General features: G+C 32.7%; 5 protein-coding genes across 5 annotated transcripts in view; 3 read left to right on the top strand and 2 right to left on the bottom strand.

Annotated features, from left to right (window-relative positions):
* Positions 1-780: 780 nt before the first annotated feature.
* On the top strand, positions 781-14495 carry LOC120167871 (40S ribosomal protein S3-3-like). Its single transcript, XM_039176763.1, has 8 exons — positions 781-892; positions 973-1120; positions 1217-1388; positions 2258-2312; positions 2408-2539; positions 2621-2851; positions 11284-11294; positions 14484-14495. Exons 1-6 carry the CDS (start codon positions 857-859, stop codon positions 2795-2797), a joined length of 720 nt encoding a protein of 239 aa, XP_039032694.1. The 5' UTR covers positions 781-856; the 3' UTR covers positions 2798-2851; positions 11284-11294; positions 14484-14495.
* Positions 4786-8047, bottom strand: LOC120167872 (vacuolar protein sorting-associated protein 2 homolog 1-like). The gene is made up of 5 exons (XM_039176764.1): positions 7923-8047; positions 6591-6721; positions 5872-5976; positions 5162-5422; positions 4786-5078 (listed from the first exon to the last, which is right to left on the bottom strand). Exons 1-5 carry the CDS (start codon positions 7957-7959, stop codon positions 4983-4985), a joined length of 630 nt encoding a protein of 209 aa, XP_039032695.1. The 5' UTR covers positions 7960-8047; the 3' UTR covers positions 4786-4982.
* On the bottom strand, positions 10224-13874 carry LOC120167827 (myosin-17-like). Its single transcript, XM_039176722.1, has 5 exons — positions 13683-13874; positions 10808-10888; positions 10636-10716; positions 10458-10540; positions 10224-10359 (listed from the first exon to the last, which is right to left on the bottom strand). The coding sequence occupies exons 1-5, from the start codon at positions 13872-13874 to the stop codon at positions 10236-10238; spliced, it is 561 nt and encodes a 186-aa protein (XP_039032653.1). The 3' UTR covers positions 10224-10235.
* The window catches only part of LOC120167868 (casein kinase 1-like protein 1), a 21730-nt gene continuing 15738 nt past the window's right edge, over positions 11028-17019 (top strand). Inside the window, exon 1 of the mRNA XM_039176760.1 lies at positions 11028-11038. The gene's annotated coding sequence lies outside the window, so the exon portion shown is untranslated. The remainder of the gene's footprint in view (positions 11039-17019) is intronic.
* Positions 15648-17019, top strand: part of LOC120167869 (UBP1-associated proteins 1C-like) — a 2792-nt gene continuing 1420 nt past the window's right edge. Inside the window, 3 exon segments of the mRNA XM_039176761.1 lie at positions 15648-15881; positions 15983-16057; positions 16138-16268. Coding sequence (XP_039032692.1) covers positions 15795-15881; positions 15983-16057; positions 16138-16268 — 293 coding nt within the window. The 5' untranslated portion in view covers positions 15648-15794.

The following is a 17019-nucleotide window of genomic DNA, read 5'->3' as shown; positions in this document are numbered from 1 at the left end:
GGAATAAATATATATTTAGTCTACCCTTATTTTCTTCAGTATCAAAAAAATATAAAATAAAAAATTAGAAAATATTTCTTTAAAACAATATAGATTGCTTTTTTGAAATTTTTTGTTTTTTACTATTTATATATTTTTAATTTTTTGGTAGTTTTTTTAAATTTTTCAAAAAAATGATGTAAATTTGATAATTTAAAATTATCTTCCTTAGATATTTAAAAGTCTCTTATATTCTGTTTTGGTAATTTTTTTCTTGAATAATTGGATAATTAGGTGAAGGAAAATAACATTCATAACCTTTTGGTTTATTTATTGAGTTATTTTTTGAATAGTGATAAAAAAATTTCACAAATAAAATTATATTGATGTTATATAATTTTTTTATTTTTATTTTAATATAACTAAAAACACATGACAACTACATAATTATGTTTGTAAAATATTTTTTAAAAGTGTATGAAATAATTATAAGTATTTATTTTATTTTTTCCTTGTTAATTTTTAATAAATAAGAATTTATTTATTAAAAAATTCGGTAATACTCAATCTAAATTAATTAATCAATAAATCAAATATAGATAGTTATTAAAAAAATTAGTGTAATAAAATTGTGATTGATCTTTTTGAGTAGTTGGGCCATAAACAATCCATCTTTATGTTAGCCCCAAATCCACGCAATCAAGAAACCCTAAACCTAACCCTAAAAGAAGGCCCATTCAGCATAATAAACCCTAGCCACAGATCACTATATTCTGCTACACCTTAGGCCTTTTCTATCCTCGATTTTAGTGTTTGCAAGCTTCAGCCTGCATTTTATCTTCTTCTCGCCCCTTCCACATAAACCCTTAAAACAAACATGGCTTCCGCTGCTCAAATCAGCAAAAAGAGAAAGGTATTTTTTCAACCTTCCTTTCTTCTTCCTTCCTTTCATCTTTCTCCAACTTCGTTTTATTGAATTTTCATTATTTTCAGTTCGTCGCTGATGGAGTCTTCTTCGCGGAACTCAACGAGGTCTTGACCAGGGAACTGGCCGAGGATGGATACTCTGGAGTCGAAGTTAGAGTTACTCCCATGCGCACTGAGATCATCATCAGAGCAACTCGCACCCAAAATGTTCTCGGTATTTTTCTATATGAATCTTAATTTATGGTGATGTCAGATGTGGTTTTCCTTTTAAAACTGGTGTTTTTAATGTGTGATTAATTGGAGATTATAGGTGAAAAAGGAAGGAGGATCAGGGAGCTTACCTCTGTGGTTCAAAAGCGATTCAAGTTCCCTGAAAACAGTGTTGAGCTTTACGCCGAGAAGGTCAACAACAGAGGCCTCTGCGCCATTGCTCAGGCTGAGTCCCTTCGGTATAAGCTCCTTGGAGGTCTTGCTGTCCGAAGGTATATACTCGTAAGAGATTCGGTTTACAGATTTAATGCCTATTTATGGTGTATTTTTTTTGTCTGTAATATATGGAATGAATTTTGATGATTAGGGTTTGTTATATAACGTCATCTACAAAGCAGATTGGTATTTTGATACCACTTATTGTGTCGGAAGGTGACAACAGTAATTATATGGTATTCCCTATGGTTTGTTAATGCCTACTGAAATGCATTTCATATTCATGCAGTAACCTTAATACAGGGAACAGTGTCAAAAATTTTCTTATATTTGTAATTTCCCATTGTGATATGGATCGTATTTTGTATGAGTTTTTGATGTGTTTTTCAAATTGAATTCCTGTATTTGTTCGTGTTTTTGCTTAGTCGGTTTCTCATTGACCTTTTGTTTCAAGATTTTGTCATCTGCAAAGTAGATTTGTATTTCTCTACCAATTCTTGTGGCGGAAGGTGACAAAAGCAATTAGAAAATATTTCCTCTGTTTTGTTAATGCATGCTGAAATGCATTTCATTTTCACGCAGTTACCTTAGTGCAGGGAACAATGTTAAATTTTCTTAATTTTTTAATTTCCCATTGTGATATGGATTGAATTTTGAATGTGTATATTATGTGTTTTCAAAATGAATGCTTGCGTTTGTTTGTGTTTTTGTTTAGTACGTTTCTCCTTTACATTGTTATCTACAAAGCAAATAGGTTATTCTTATACCGACTTTGTGTCAGAAGATGACAAGATTGATCTAATGGTTTTCATACAGTAACATTGTGGAGGATACAATTTCACGGTTCTGTATTTCATATACGGCATCAATTTGTCGATTCTTATTTGTGTATTCAAAGTTGAATGTTGTGTGATGGTTTGTACAGGGCCTGCTATGGTGTGCTTAGATTCGTCATGGAGAGTGGTGCTAAGGGATGCGAGGTTTGTACTTGCAGTTGATGTCGGACATTATAGTATTCCCAGTTTTAGATTTTGGTTCTGCTTTGAACGTGCACCATCACTTTATTTTGCTACAGGTTATTGTCAGTGGGAAGCTAAGGGCGCAGCGAGCTAAATCTATGAAGTTCAAAGATGGATATATGATTTCGTCTGGTCATCCAGTCAATGAGTATATCGACTCTGCCGTCCGCCATGTTCTTTTGAGACAGGTTTGTCGTCTGTTTATTTACTCGACTATGCCCCCCTTTGATTGCCTTTCCTCATTCAATTCATCTGTGTTTCGAATACAGGGAGTGCTGGGTATTAAGGTGAAAATCATGCTTGACTGGGATCCCAAGGGTAAGCAAGGCCCTACAACTCCACTCCCGGATCTTGTCACAATCCATCCTCCTAAGGAGGATGAAGTTATCAAGATCGAACAACCGGTTATGCCGACTGAGATCGAACTTCCTCCGGTGGTGGCTTAAAGCCGACGACTGTTGTAAAACATCTAGTTGATTTTCGGAGTATGTTTTTGTCCTAAAATGACCTCTGCCGGATAGTTTGATGAATTTCAAATTTTGTTATACTAAGAATTTATTGCTTTATGATTTTATTGAAGGATTTCTTATTCTATGAGATTTATAGTTACCTTTTAGTGTCCGCTGATAATGATTAGTAATTCTTTTTTTTCTATATTATGATATTAACATGTTAATTGAACTAATATTAAATCGATTTTAAGGATAAATTTCAGAAGGTCAATCTAAATATATTTTAATTAATTCAAGGTGCATTATCAAATTGAGCACTTATCTTCTATATTTGTATAAAAATAAGTTTTGATATAAATAATGTACAATTAAATTTTGATATAAATAAAAATAAGTTTTAGTGACTAATGTTATAAATAAAATTAAGTTTTAGTGACAGCGTTATCGGTTCAAACGTTTTATTTTTTTTATTGAATTTTGAAATAAATTTTAAATCATTGGGATGTGACCTATTATATTTGTATAAAAATAAACGTTTATTGAATGTTGATAAAAATATAAGTCATTGGGATGTTACTTTCTATATTTGTATAAAAATAAATTCGGATATAAATAAAAATAACTTTTAGTCATTTGTTATCGTTTTACTAAACGTTTTATTGAAATTGTAATTTAAATTTTTAGTTTGGTTGTGTTTATCGTAATTGCGGTAATAATTAGTATTATTACGGTTATTACGAGTATCATAATCATATAATAACAATTTCAGATGATACCTTTATCGTCATAAAGTGGTCGCTGTTCCGATAGTCAACAACTATTTAAATCCCTGATAAAAGTGTACAAATTTATCGAAGGGATGCATGGATCTCATGTATGAATTGAGTTTTACGCAGCTACATTTTCAAAGGACAACACAACAGCGATAGTGGGATATTTGCTTAAAAAATAATGGTTCAGCCGATTCGGTTCACTCTTCTTCATCTTTTACCCCAAAGGTTTTGGACTCGAGTTGGAGTTTAACAAAGGCTAATGAAGGTCTGTTTTTTTTCCGCGATGCTCAATCAAGACCGGTTTTATATTCGTAAACCGAGTACTCATCGGTGGGAAATGGTTCCGAATCTAAAGCCTCGATTTTTCATGACAAAGATAGGCACGTCTATGCTCGGTTGAACCCTTTACTGTTCAAAATTATCCGACTCTGACTGCGTTTATGACGATTTAGATCTTGAATCGAATTTCAATTTCAATTGCAGATTACTCCAACCGGCAACCAGAGAGCCCGGCTCATGGAAATGGCAAACAAGAGTTTCAAAAACCAGAGCAGCAACTTGCTATCGAGCTTCAAGTACAAGAAAGGAAGCATCAACATGGGGTCTGGAGACGGGTGGAGAATATGAATGAACGGTTTGTTTATCGGTTTTCGAAGATGGAGATGAAGTTACACGGCTGCCGAGGTCGCGCCTTGGTGGAAACAGTGAAAGTCATTTTAGAGATTCAACCAGGACCATCGGTTATAGTTCGCTAGCCACATCGATTATACCACCGAAAATGACTCGAAATAAAAATCCTATTGAAAAATGAACAAATTTCATCTAGTTGTATCTATGTTTGTGCGCCTGCTACAGTGGACGCAACAATTTGCTGCAAACACTGCAGTGCAAGTCATGTAGGGGCAAAGCTCGGAAATGTGGTTAAGCCTTTATCAGAACAGAACCGATCTCAGTACGAAAAAAATGCAGGGGGCATAATACCAGACAAGTTGACCAGAACATGAAAATTCTACTCTCTCCTCCGCTAAACATACTCAACAGTTACAGTTGACGATGCATTTAAATTCGAAATAAGAAAACATTGTATCTAGCAATCTCAGAGTTCCAACACAAATGAGGCGATGGAACATGCATTATTGCATACAAATAAAATGAATTCATCATAGCCTATTTACTACCAAAGCATGTAGAAATTTACAAAAAAAAAAGGAAAAGTAATTTATTGTAGTTTCCGTGTATTTCCAAATCTCGACTCGATAAACTCTCGCACGGATTTCCCAGATGTTACAATTCAAATGTGTTTTTGCCTTCCACCTTGGAGGGAATGTTCATATATATTATACAAAAATAATAAGCAACTTACTACATCCTTCTCAAATTGTCTAGCCTTGCCTGTAAGTCACTATCTATCCCACTGTCATCGTTCCGGTTGCTTCTGCCTGCGCAGCAACCTTACCCTTTGAAGCTGGTGCCGCAACAGCAGATGATGGTGCATTGACAAGCTGTGAATCAGATCAAGATAAGCAGAGTAAGTACATAGTAGTAAGATTATTATGTCAATAAATACAAATGGTTAAAATGTCACCTCTTGATTGATATCGATCCCAATCTCATCAAGAACTTGGCTGACAAGTTCTTCTGTTTCCTCTTCTTCCTCATCCCCTTCCAAAGCATCATCAATCGCATCACCCATTACCTCACTAACCATCTCCATCTTCTCGTTCTGCATCTCAAATTCTTGCATGATTTTCTGCAGCGATGGCAAGTTCATCTGTCTGTTCATCTGGCCCATTGCCTTTGTCACACCTTTCATTGCTTCTCCCATCGCTTGTGTCGATTTCAATGTCTGAAGTAGTATAGAAAATTAGTCAAGCTTGAAACTTTACATACACAATAACATCTAAGATCACGAATGACTTCAGATACATAAACGTCAGCCAACTCAGAAATAATTTTATCCTCTGCCACAGACAACCAGCAGCAAAAGTGTTTCTCTTCATCATATTTGGCAACCCCCCAAGTAAACAACGTTATATGATGAGAATAGAGCTATATTGATCTTTAACCCTAACTTCGTTTTACATTTTGTCAAACAAAATAGTCAGATTTATTACTACGTGTAGAGCAGGCCATATTTCAAAACTTCCTATAATATCTCCTCAATTGTTATGGTTAGTGACTTTCATGTACTTAACAAGCATGACAAGAGACCATAACTTTCAAATTTCAATGTACACATTTTGGTGGGGGGGAAATTGATAACTGGAGATAAAATGTATAGACAAAAGAACATACTTGAATTCGAAGAGATACTCCTTGGAGCTGTGATTTAAGCTTATAGAACTTTTCAATCTGATGTCGTGTTCGGATAAGGTCTTTCGCCATCACCTTCACAGCTCCCTGAAATAAGTTTCCATCAGTAAATCCATTTAGAGGATACAGACTAGGTGGGTACGAAAGCCAATTCATGTTGAACAAGAAAAGCATAGATCATGTATGATATTGAAATGTTTAGAAGTTATAAGAAACCTAGTTTCCCAATAAGACAGATGGAAAATACAATATTGCACGATGAGAAACTATATAACCGCATCACTCGACTAATATCAATTAACATATACACACACACGATCAAGTAGAAAAGTGATAAAAAGGATAGCAAACTCAACACATACTAAAAAAATGGGGAAGAACAAAGTACTTCAACTTTTTCATAGAAATGGTAAGATGTCTCTGTGAAAGTGGTTGGAAAATAAATCAAGCTAATCCTTCAAAACACTATGAACACATAAAACAGAATCATCAAGCACTGGTCAAGTCAGGTTAACATATTAAATCACCAACAAAGCAAACTCATGTATACCAAAAACCAGAAATATTTTTTTTTCTCAAAATTGCCTCAAAAGAAATTTTTTCTCAAAATCACCTATAAATTCTACTGGAAAACAGAATATAATAACACATACACAAAAACTTGGCAAAAAAAGTAACAGTATTCGATGTAAAAAAAATACCATCTGCCCTTGCTTTGCACTTTTCTTTATCTCTGCAATCAGTTTCTTCTCTTGGTTCTGAAGACCTTGCCTCTCCCTCTCTATCTCTCTGATAGATTTGTCAATCATCCTCTTATTTTCCCGTAGAAGCTCTGAAACCAAAAACCATGATATTATCCGACATCTCAATATGAAATCAACTACAAAATTTTATCTGCAGTCCAAGACACGGAAACTACAGAAAACATCAAGGGCCACTCTATACAATGCATGAAGTACCTATTCTTTTAGCTAGCATCTTTTGAGAAAGAAGAACACAGAATTTACACATTATAGTTCAATAATCTGTAGAACCCCATTGAAATTTGAAACAAATGAACAAACAAAACATCCATGCAAACGATTGATCTGATTATCTAAAACTAAAGCAATAACAAATAGCACAAAATACTTTGCCTTTGGTACCATAATTCACAATCATTTCTAAAATTAACATACAGCGTTACATATTAAAATTTGTAATATAATTAAAAGAAATAGCCGATCTCCACAAATAATCATCAGCAAAATACAACCAACTTTTAATTTAACCATGTATATTATCCATTTAATAGAATCTGTATCTGAAATTTAATAAGAATGTGAAACAAATCTGAACCGACAACCATTCAACAATTTGTAATACACCATAAATGCATGACCCAACTCTTCTTTTTGCTTGCATTACATATCAACATTTTGAATTATAATAGAATTCTAGAGAAAAAATTAGTCAATCTCCGCATATAATGGTCAGCAGAACACAACCAACTCCTATTTTATTAAAGTATTATCCAATTACTAGAACCCTTATCAAGAATCACTTTACAAAATCCAAACCGAACGATCAAAATGAAATTCATAGACTGTTTTTTCGACATTAATAAAAAATTGAAACATATATGAAGAAACGATCATTGAACCATTCAATAATTTGTAATACACCACAAAATGCATGAGACTCACCTATACTTTTAGCTTGCATCTTTCCAGAAAATACAACATGGAATTTACACATTATCATTCAATAATTTGAAGAAAAAAAACATTGAAAATTGAAACAAAAATGAACAAAGAACCCTGCATATGATCGCTTTTGTTATCCAAAACAAAACCAAATAAACAAATAGCGCAAATACTTTAAAGTTTCTACAATTAAACTGCTAGTTGAATCACGTATATCATCCAATTCCAACTACCGAAATCCTTATCTGGGATCACTTTACACATCCAAAACCTTAACGATCTAAACGAGAATCGTAGAACCTTTTTTTCCATTGACTAAATTAAAAAAGAAGAAGCAAAAAGGGATACCTGCGGGAGTTTTTCTCTTGCCAAAGAGGAAGCTCATGTTTGATCGATGCTACGGGAAAAAAGCTGCCTGAAAATGAATCGGCAGGTGTTTCAATGATCTGATGTAAAACACGAGGTTTTATGGTTGGATTTGGGGAAGTAGATTGCTTCTTCAAGCTGGCTTTATCGCCGTGCAGCGAAGCAAATACCGACTTTTGTTTTGGGTCTTTTACGCGGGGAAACGCGGTATCGTTGTAGTGGTTAAGGTTAAGGAATGGGAATTTAGAACGATGAATAGTGAAAATACCTTTTAGGTCCTCTCAGTTTCAAACATTATTTAAATTAGTTTTCTTAAGAATTAATAATTTAATCCTATAAATTTTAAAAGTGAATTATTAAATATAATTGATCATAGAAGAAAATTCAACTTAATTCAAACATAGTTTTTATATGATTTAGTGATTTATCTTCCTTTTCGTACAATTTGCTTTTAGTCCTCTCTACTATGTTAAAAATTTAAGATTTAGTGCTTATTTTTATCATTTTTATAAAAGATCTCGCACCGAGAATTTTTCATTTTATACTCAAAATTTGATTCGATCTCATCCTTTATTAAATTTGATCTTATAAAATCAAATGTAATCGAAATTTGTTGAATTTGAATAAACATAATCAATTAAAAGATCAATCAAAATGTAACTAAATGTCACAAACTAAAAATAACAACGATATCATCTTGATAGAATAACTAGTTTATGATACCATAACTGGGCCGAGCTTAAATCGAATAATCTCGAGCTCGATTCAAAATTCATGGATTAGATTTATTTATTCAATTTATCTATATATATATATATATATATATATATTTAAGTTCATGAGTTATATCATATATCTATTATTCAGATTAACTAATATTTTGGGATAAGATATTCAAATTTAAATATCTAAATTTGTTATTAACTTCACTTCTTGAATTTCATTTTAATTATTTTAAACTTATTGAGCTTAGGGTTGTTCATTCGGTTAAAATCGAACCGAACCGAACCGAATTAACCAAACTTTTTTTTTCTTTAACCGTTAACCGAATCGAACTTTTTTTCAAATATATTAACCGAACCGAATAAATTTCGGTTACTTTTTGAATTAACCGATTTTTTTTAAATTTTTCTAATTTATATAAAAATTAAATGTTTTTTAATTAAAAAAAGTTTATAATTAATTTAAATAATATATAATTATAAAATAAAAATTTTAGATAAATTTTTTAATTAATTAATATTGATTTAGGTTTAAAAGTTATTGGATCTTAAATTATTAATTGGGTTTTAAATGGTTTGGGCTTAGCCATATGTTATATATAATATATATAATATTTTTTAATTAAAAAAATAGTTTACAATTAATTTAAATAATATATAATTATAAAATAAAATTTTTATATAATTTTTTTAATTAATTAATATTGATTTAGGTTTAAAAGTTATTATATCTTAAATTATTAATTAAGTTTTAAATGGTTTGGGCTGAACCCATATGTTATATATAATATATTTAAAATTTAAAATTTAATTTCGGTTAATTCGGTTAATTCAGTTAATTAACCGAATTCGAACCGAATTAACCGTTAACCGAATTCTAAAAATTTTCTTAACCGTTAACCGACCGAACTAATTCGATAACCAAACCGAATTAACTGAACTAATTCGGTTCGATCGGTTAACCGAATTAATTCAGTTATTTGAACACCCCTAATTGAGCGTATTTTTTTTTGACAAGATTAAGCGTAGTTATTTAACAAATATATTATTAACTTCACTTCATGATTTTTTTAATATTCTACTGTAAAGATTTGAAATATCGAATAAAAACCTTCAATTTTTGTGTCAAGGTGACAACTGATAAAAAAAACCGATCCGTCCGTGTCCAAATATATCACTTTTGTTCTCAATCGTTCATTCAGTGGTAAAAATATATTTTGAATTTACACCATTAACTCAAACAACAAATCACAACCTATAAAATCAACTATTGTAGTTAATTACACACATAAATAATAAAAAATTAAAAATATATCGCCAAGCAAACCCCAATAAAGAAAACCAAAGGAGCCCCTTGGCCCCAATTTAAAATAAAAAATAAAAAATGGAAAGACCAAAATAGCCTTTTTGGGCAGAAAACCAACCTATTTCTCTCTTGCACATCATCACAAAAATGGTGATAATGGCTTCTCAAGAAATACCCGCATGTCTTTGGAACATGGGGAAAAGAATGAAAACCAGGAAAAATAAATAAATAGTATGGTGTTGTTATATGCACAAATGAGTACAGTGATCAATCTGAACGTGGAAGTAAGAAACCGAACCCGGAGTTTCCTCGAATCAACGATGGAGGTTCGACATCGGCTATGTCAACTTGTTGCAGGGACTTGGAGATGTAGTCCACCGTAAACGGTATGCTGCATCGACATATGAATTGTGCATGTATAAATCATAAAGCATGTATGGGGGTTTAAATACTCGTCTACACACGAAGCGAAAAGGAGGTATGAACTACCTTGAGTCGTCGTCTAGTAGGAATGAACTACTAACGGCATTGTTGGAGTCCTCGGTCATCATAACTCTCATTTTTGCGATGACCTGAATGACGAAGAGATCGTCGATAAATTTTGCAGGTTTCATATTTCAGTGGCCGTATATGTTTAACGTTACGCATTTCGAAAGTTTGAACTTACATCTGATGACACACTATTTGTTCCATATTTGTCGTCCCAATACATTGTGCTGATTCGGTACAATTGTTGTATGCTTAGTACCTGAAGAAACAGCAACACGAGAAAGAAAGTTGAAGATTTAATTAAGGGAAAATTATTGTGAGGAATCTGGAAGAGAAATTAAGGTATGTACCGGGCAAAGCTCTTTAGTTATTTCATCCAAGGTCGTTTTTGGTTTCTGATGAATAACCTGAGTTGCAGGCAAATCTCTTTCCTGTGCATGTTTTATTTTACGTTAGATATCACTTTGATTATTTTTCCACTCCATATTATAACACTAAGTTTTAAAAATTACTTCCACTACACAATTTATTGAAATTTCATATTCTGACAGTTTGTATTACCTTCAAATAAATTTTATTATGTATTATATATATATATATATATATATATATATATATATTGAAAAATTATTCCGTTTGTATCAATGGAAATTAGACTTGAAAACGAATCTAACCATATAAGGAACTTCGTCTAGTTTCATTTGTACAATTTATACTGAATTTTCAAAGTTAAATGACAAAAATTGTTTTGGACATAATTTGTTGTCCTGTTTTTTGAATTATCACTGATTAAAAATTTATATATTTTTTTATAATCCTCGAAATCAGTTTTCTTTTGTTATAAACAAAACTAGACTGATAGACGAATCAAATGATATAAAATTCATCATCTAATCATTTTTTATAATTTATTATGATTTTCTAAATTTACTATTCAAAACATAATTTCTAGGCAGATTTTACCAACTACTGTCATTGACTTGTTAACTAGTTTTATTAGCTTACTAAATAAACATATAAACTTGAATCACACTTCACATAACACTATGAGTCACTTCTTAATGTAACTCCGACACTGACTCATCGCAAACCGATGTTTTGTAGAAACATATATACAAATGAAATGCACGCACCTTTGCCTCATTATCGAATCTTCTCCGCGATAATCTTCTAATTTCACATTTTCCTTCTCTTTTGAGTTACTTGGATCACTAAATTTACCGTAGTCTGACAACATCATAAAATATTCAAGCTTTATGTTAGCATCGAACTAACATAATTTAAACTTAAATATAAAATTCGATAAAAATAAAATCAATATAAAATTAAATCGTACTTCCATCATAATTCAAATTTCTCAAAACATTCCTTAAATTCCATGAATATTTAGTTTTAGCATCAACTCTCCAACTTTTACTAATTTCATAATCCAACAATTAATTATGAATTCTTTTTAGAATTCATATCAATTTTCCTATTTAATCCATAATGATCATTCACCATTATGATCACTACACATTAATCACATAAAATTTTCAGCACCTTAATAAAATATCCAATTCAATCCTTTAACATTTAAAATATTGCAATTTCAACCTAAACTTTCCTAAACTTTCAATTTCAATCACCAAACTTCATAAACTCATAATTTGATTCAAGCTCATTAATTAAACTAAAAAACCAGCATGATAATAATATTTTCCAGCATTGAAATCTCTTGTTCAAAATAATACCATCACCTTTATAAAATCACAATCAAGTCCCTAAAGTTTTAGGAACCTTTCGAATTCATCCACTACAATTTTCAGACTTGAAATTTAGTTCCCAACAACTTTCCTAACTTATAAACTCCAGCATATTATCCTTATAAATCAATACTGAGTCCCTTAAATTGTACACTTTCACAATAAAGTCACAAACTTCTCAAAACTTGTACATTAGCCTTTTTTCTAACTAAAGCTTCCAAGTTGATTCAAATCAACCTCCAAATCACATAGAACACTTCTAATATTCATTCCAGACCATAGGAATTTTTTTTCAACATTTTCCCTTAATTTATTCCCTATGGCCGAGTACATCATGTCACAATAGGTGGACTTTTTGTTCAATCTCAAGCATCAATTCAATCTCTCATGATCAAATTCATGCATTTCCAATCACTACGACCTCAAATTGAATCAAAATCCATCAATTCTCCATAAACCGTAAAGTGACCAAACCTAATATAAGCATGTATAAATAATTTAAATCATCATACATACTTTAGAATTAATCTCCAACCTTAAAAACATAAAAAATTCTTCATAAACTCTTTAAAATCACCAAACCCTTCATAATCCTAATCATCAAATCTCATCACACAAACATCTTCACCATACAATATTTATGTCAAATGATAGAGAATTTCATGTAGAATAATTCTCTATTTCACAACATATTCCATAAATCATTCAAATAGCTTTAGAAATTGAAACAGAGTTTTCTTACCTTGAGCAAGAGGAGTTTCAGCCAAGAAAAAGATAGGAGCTGCAGATGTTGATTTTTTCTCAATTATTATAGTATTTAAAAGCTATTACACTTTGCTTAAAACTAATTTAATTGAATTTTTAATTCAACTTTTAAAAAATTCCATTTTAGTCATTAATGAATCCTAAAAATTACCATATATCATTTTCCCAAATAAAATATTCCTTATTCAAAAATATCTCAACTTGACTTTGACTTTTCACTTTGGCCATGTAATTTTTGAAAATTACATTTTAGCCACTAAAATTCCACTGTTAAACCAAATCTGAAAAATTATGCTGATTTGAGCTAAATTTCTCTAATATAAAATATGTAAATATTATTTCGAACCATTTTCTAACATCCTCCAATTTTTTGTGAAATTCCGACTCAATTCGATTATCTGATTTGAATACCAAACTTTATCTCTTTATAGTTTTTAACATAAATCACGTACTGAAAATCTGATTCCCCACGAAAATCCTTATTTTAGGCAAAATTTCATTTACGGGCTAAAATATATATTTTTTAGAATTACATTTTTAATCCCTAAACTTTTTACAAAGTTTATGCTTTAGCACTCAAACTTTCAAAACATACATTTTAATCACTAGTCAAAATTTGGGGTATTACAACTACACTCCTCAACACAAGACCAAAAATTTCAAATATCAGCATTTAAATCAACAACATCAAAATTTTCATCAGGATTTAAATCACATTATAATTACCACCAACAGCCCAAGGCAACTGCCCCACAAGACCCTCCAAGAGCTTAAGATGCTCCCAAAGCCGTCTCCTTGCAATTCCCTCATTTGAACCATAAACAGCAGTAACAGCCAGATCAATACCATTAACAGAACCACAAATAGTGATAGATTGATCAATCGCATGACAAACAGAAAATCCCATACCATTTCTCCAAAGAATTCAAATTCTACCATTAGGAGCAGAATCATAATTGCAACAGTAATCCCAATCAGCAAACTTCCCCTGCAAAATACCAACAGACTTCTCCTCCTTTACTCTAGTCTCCAAAAGGCAAAGCACATCAACCTGATTTTTCAGAGTACGACGCAAAATATGATCATACTTTAGAGGGTTATTCATCCCATAACGTTTCAAAAACAAAACTAAAGAAGAAGAAGATGTTCCACTAGTAGCACCGATGCCATCATCAACACACTTAATCTTGTCCAAGCTATCATTCTTTTTCATTTTTAAATCTTGCATGAGCTTTGCTACCCCAAGAGAAGCACCACGAGGCTTCCTAACAGAATTCTCAACCAGCACATTCTCAGAATCAATAGAATTCAAGGCCTCAAACTTATTTTTAGAACCAACAACAACACCCTTCCCATCATCCTTAGTAGGCCTCCCACACCCTCGCCTAGGCTGAGAAAACTGCCGAGCATGTACTCTGTCCTTACTCCCACCAACCTGATCAATCAGAACAACAACCCCACCATCTTCAGTGCTAGTAACCCTTAAAGAACATTCAACAGCAGGACTCTAAACAAGATCCTCTAAAATAACAGGCTTTACAACAAGAATAGAATCACCCTCAGTACCTTCAGCAGCATCCTGAACATCAAGGTCCCTACCTTGAACAACAGCAGAACCTGAATCAGAAGCCCCAACTCCAGCTGCATTTTCCTTGACTCTCCACACTTTCTCAACTTTCTTAGTAGTTGGGCAATATTTATCAACATGTCCAAAACGACCACAAGCTAAACAATAAGGCATCCAAGGAACATATACTCTTACCCGAACAACAGAGCCATCACTCAATTGAACATCAACATGCTCAGCAATTTTATCACCAACAACTATCTCAAGATGCTCCTTAGAAGTAGTTATAGTATCCATGTGCAAAGGCGTCCCCAAAGCACTAGCTATATAACTAGGGCATTTTTTCGAGAACAACTCAAAGGGAACAATAAAAAACCTGAATCCAAACAAGCATACGAATCAAATCAAAATTCAATTCCTTAAGATTTGGCTCCCACTTCCTTAGAAAAATAGGCTTACGCTATACATGTCAAGGACCATTCTCTAAAACCCAGTCACGGGCAGTCAAATTAACAAATGAAAAACAAACAAATTGGAACCCGCAAGACTAACCTTCACCGGATAAAATTTACCCCGCATAAGCTCAATTATCTTTTGAAGAGAACCAAAAATTCGGCGCAACCCCAACAAATTGCCAAACCAAAGCATACTTCCACTCCAAGATACCTTCCTCAAACACAACTCGAAGTGGTTTGACCAGAATTGAACCCTCAGAAATCCAATTCATGTGCATCGAACACCGCAAAAAAATTCCTCCAGTCCGTAGAAGCACCACCAGACATAGCCCAAAACACTATACAAGACAATTAACTAGATCCAAAGCAAAAACGCAGAAAAGAATAAAGAAAAGAAAGGAAAAAACAGCACTGTCACACCCGCTAATGTGCACCAAGAGAGAAACTTAACGTGTGCCATCCAGTCACCCATATCACAATAAATTAAAAAAAACATTTTTACATAAATAATTTTCTTTAATTTAATATGGATTCACATTTTGAATTGATTATCATCTCCTGATGAGATGACTGATGTAAACTGTAAAGCCCATTTTACAATTAGTCTCAGCGTATCGTTCGCTGCGTTTTACCCCCAAATCATCTGGAATATTCCAGAAACGATGAAATCAAAGAACAAAAACCCTCGATTCAACATGCTAAACCCTAAACTAAAGTCCCCTCTTCTCCGTTCTGCTTATTTTCCCTTAATTTTCCGGAACAAAACATAACTTAAATAAACAAGGACAAAAGACAACAACAAAAGATGGTCTGGTTTCAATGCGAGGAGTGCGGCGAGAACTTGAAGAAACCCAAGTTGGCAAATCACTTCAGGATTTGCTCTGCTTCCAAGGTCTCGGTTTCTCTTCTCAATTTCTGTTTTTGAGCATTTTTTCTTTGGTTAATATCGGATTTTCCACTAACCCGTTTCCTGTTTTTGGTTGATTTCTTCAGTTTTCGTGCATTGATTGTGGAGTTATTTTTGGGCAACAAAATGTTCAAAGCCATACACAGTGCATAACTGAGGCTGTAAGTTTCGTAATCCTCTATTATTGTTTACTAATTTCTGACAAGTAGTCTGACAGACTGTTTGTTTGTTACATGTTTAGGAAAAATATGGTCCAAAGGGACAAGGGCAAACACCAAATGGTTCGAATGCAAAACCCAACAAGCAAACAAAGGAGAAACCTGATGTTGATATCAATGTGGGGCTGTCTCAACGTCCTCCATGGTTTTGCAGGTAATTTTTTTTTAATTTTGATTATTGATATCGATATCAATGTTTATATTGTCTGATCTAATATAGGATTGATTCCGAGCTGTGTTGTGTGACTGTTATTGGTGATTTTCCTTTGTTTAATTTTATGAATGCATTGTTTGGGATGTATAAGCTGCGTCTTACTAGCACTAGATTGGTGTTTTGCTACCAGTCCATTGCCCTTTTCTGTCACCCATCGGATCAAAGGTTCACAATCCTTCATAGTTAGCTTTATAGTAATCGATGGTATTCCTGGATATTAAACAGGCATTGTGCCTATTTGAATCTGGTAGATTCCTGAATAGCTAGCAGTTCAGACTTCGGAGCTTGAATAACACATCTTTGCGGTTGACATTGGGTTGTCTTGTTATCTGTTAATGTTTTGGTCCTTTAACTGTGAATTTCTTCAGCCAATGCTAAAGAATCTGATCGTTTTAACATAACAGATTTCCTGATGTAGAAAGTAAATTACCCCAAATTATTTGGGATGGTTACAAGCTGCGTCCTAATAGCAAGGGATAGGTGTTTTGTTACCCATCCATTGACCTTTTCGGTCACCCATTGGATCAAAGGTTCAAGATCCTTCATATGGAGCTTTCTAGTAATAGGTGGTAATCCTGGATATAGAACAGGCAATGTGCCTAGTTTGAAGCTGGTAGATACCTGAATAGCTAGCAGTTCATACTTTGGAGCTTGAATAACATGTCTTTGCGGTTGACATGGGTCTGTTTTG

Source organism: Hibiscus syriacus, unplaced genomic scaffold (genome assembly GCF_006381635.1).
Source record: "Hibiscus syriacus cultivar Baekdansim isolate YM2019G1 unplaced genomic scaffold, ASM638163v2 tig00111701_pilon, whole genome shotgun sequence".
In the NCBI taxonomy this organism is placed as follows: domain Eukaryota; kingdom Viridiplantae; phylum Streptophyta; class Magnoliopsida; order Malvales; family Malvaceae; genus Hibiscus; species Hibiscus syriacus.
The sequence above is the reverse complement of the archived record's forward strand: the minus strand, read 5'-3'. Positions and strand labels throughout refer to the sequence as shown.

Excerpts from the sequence above, each read along its gene's own strand:
- LOC120167871 (XM_039176763.1), top strand. The coding sequence starts at position 857 with ATGGCTTCCGCTGCTCAAATCAGCAAAAAGAGAAAG. Across the intron at positions 893-972 it reads AAATCAGCAAAAAGAGAAAG|TTCGTCGCTGATGGAGTCTT; the intron begins GTATTTTTTCAA and ends CATTATTTTCAG. Across the intron at positions 2,313-2,407 it reads GTGGTGCTAAGGGATGCGAG|GTTATTGTCAGTGGGAAGCT; the intron begins GTTTGTACTTGC and ends ATTTTGCTACAG.
- LOC120167872 (XM_039176764.1), bottom strand. The coding sequence starts at position 7,959 with ATGAGCTTCCTCTTTGGCAAGAGAAAAACTCCCGCAG. Across the intron at positions 6,722-7,922 it reads CAAGAGAAAAACTCCCGCAG|AGCTTCTACGGGAAAATAAG; the intron begins GTATCCCTTTTT and ends TTTTGGTTTCAG. Across the intron at positions 5,079-5,161 it reads GGATCGATATCAATCAAGAG|CTTGTCAATGCACCATCATC; the intron begins GTGACATTTTAA and ends TCTGATTCACAG.
- LOC120167827 (XM_039176722.1), bottom strand. The coding sequence starts at position 13,874 with ATGGGATTTTCTGTTTGTCATGCGATTGATCAATCTATCACTATTTGT. Across the intron at positions 10,889-13,682 it reads CTGTTGGTGGTAATTATAAT|GAAAGAGATTTGCCTGCAAC; the intron begins GTGATTTAAATC and ends AAACATGCACAG. Across the intron at positions 10,541-10,635 it reads CAAATAGTGTGTCATCAGAT|GTCATCGCAAAAATGAGAGT; the intron begins GTAAGTTCAAAC and ends TTCGTCATTCAG.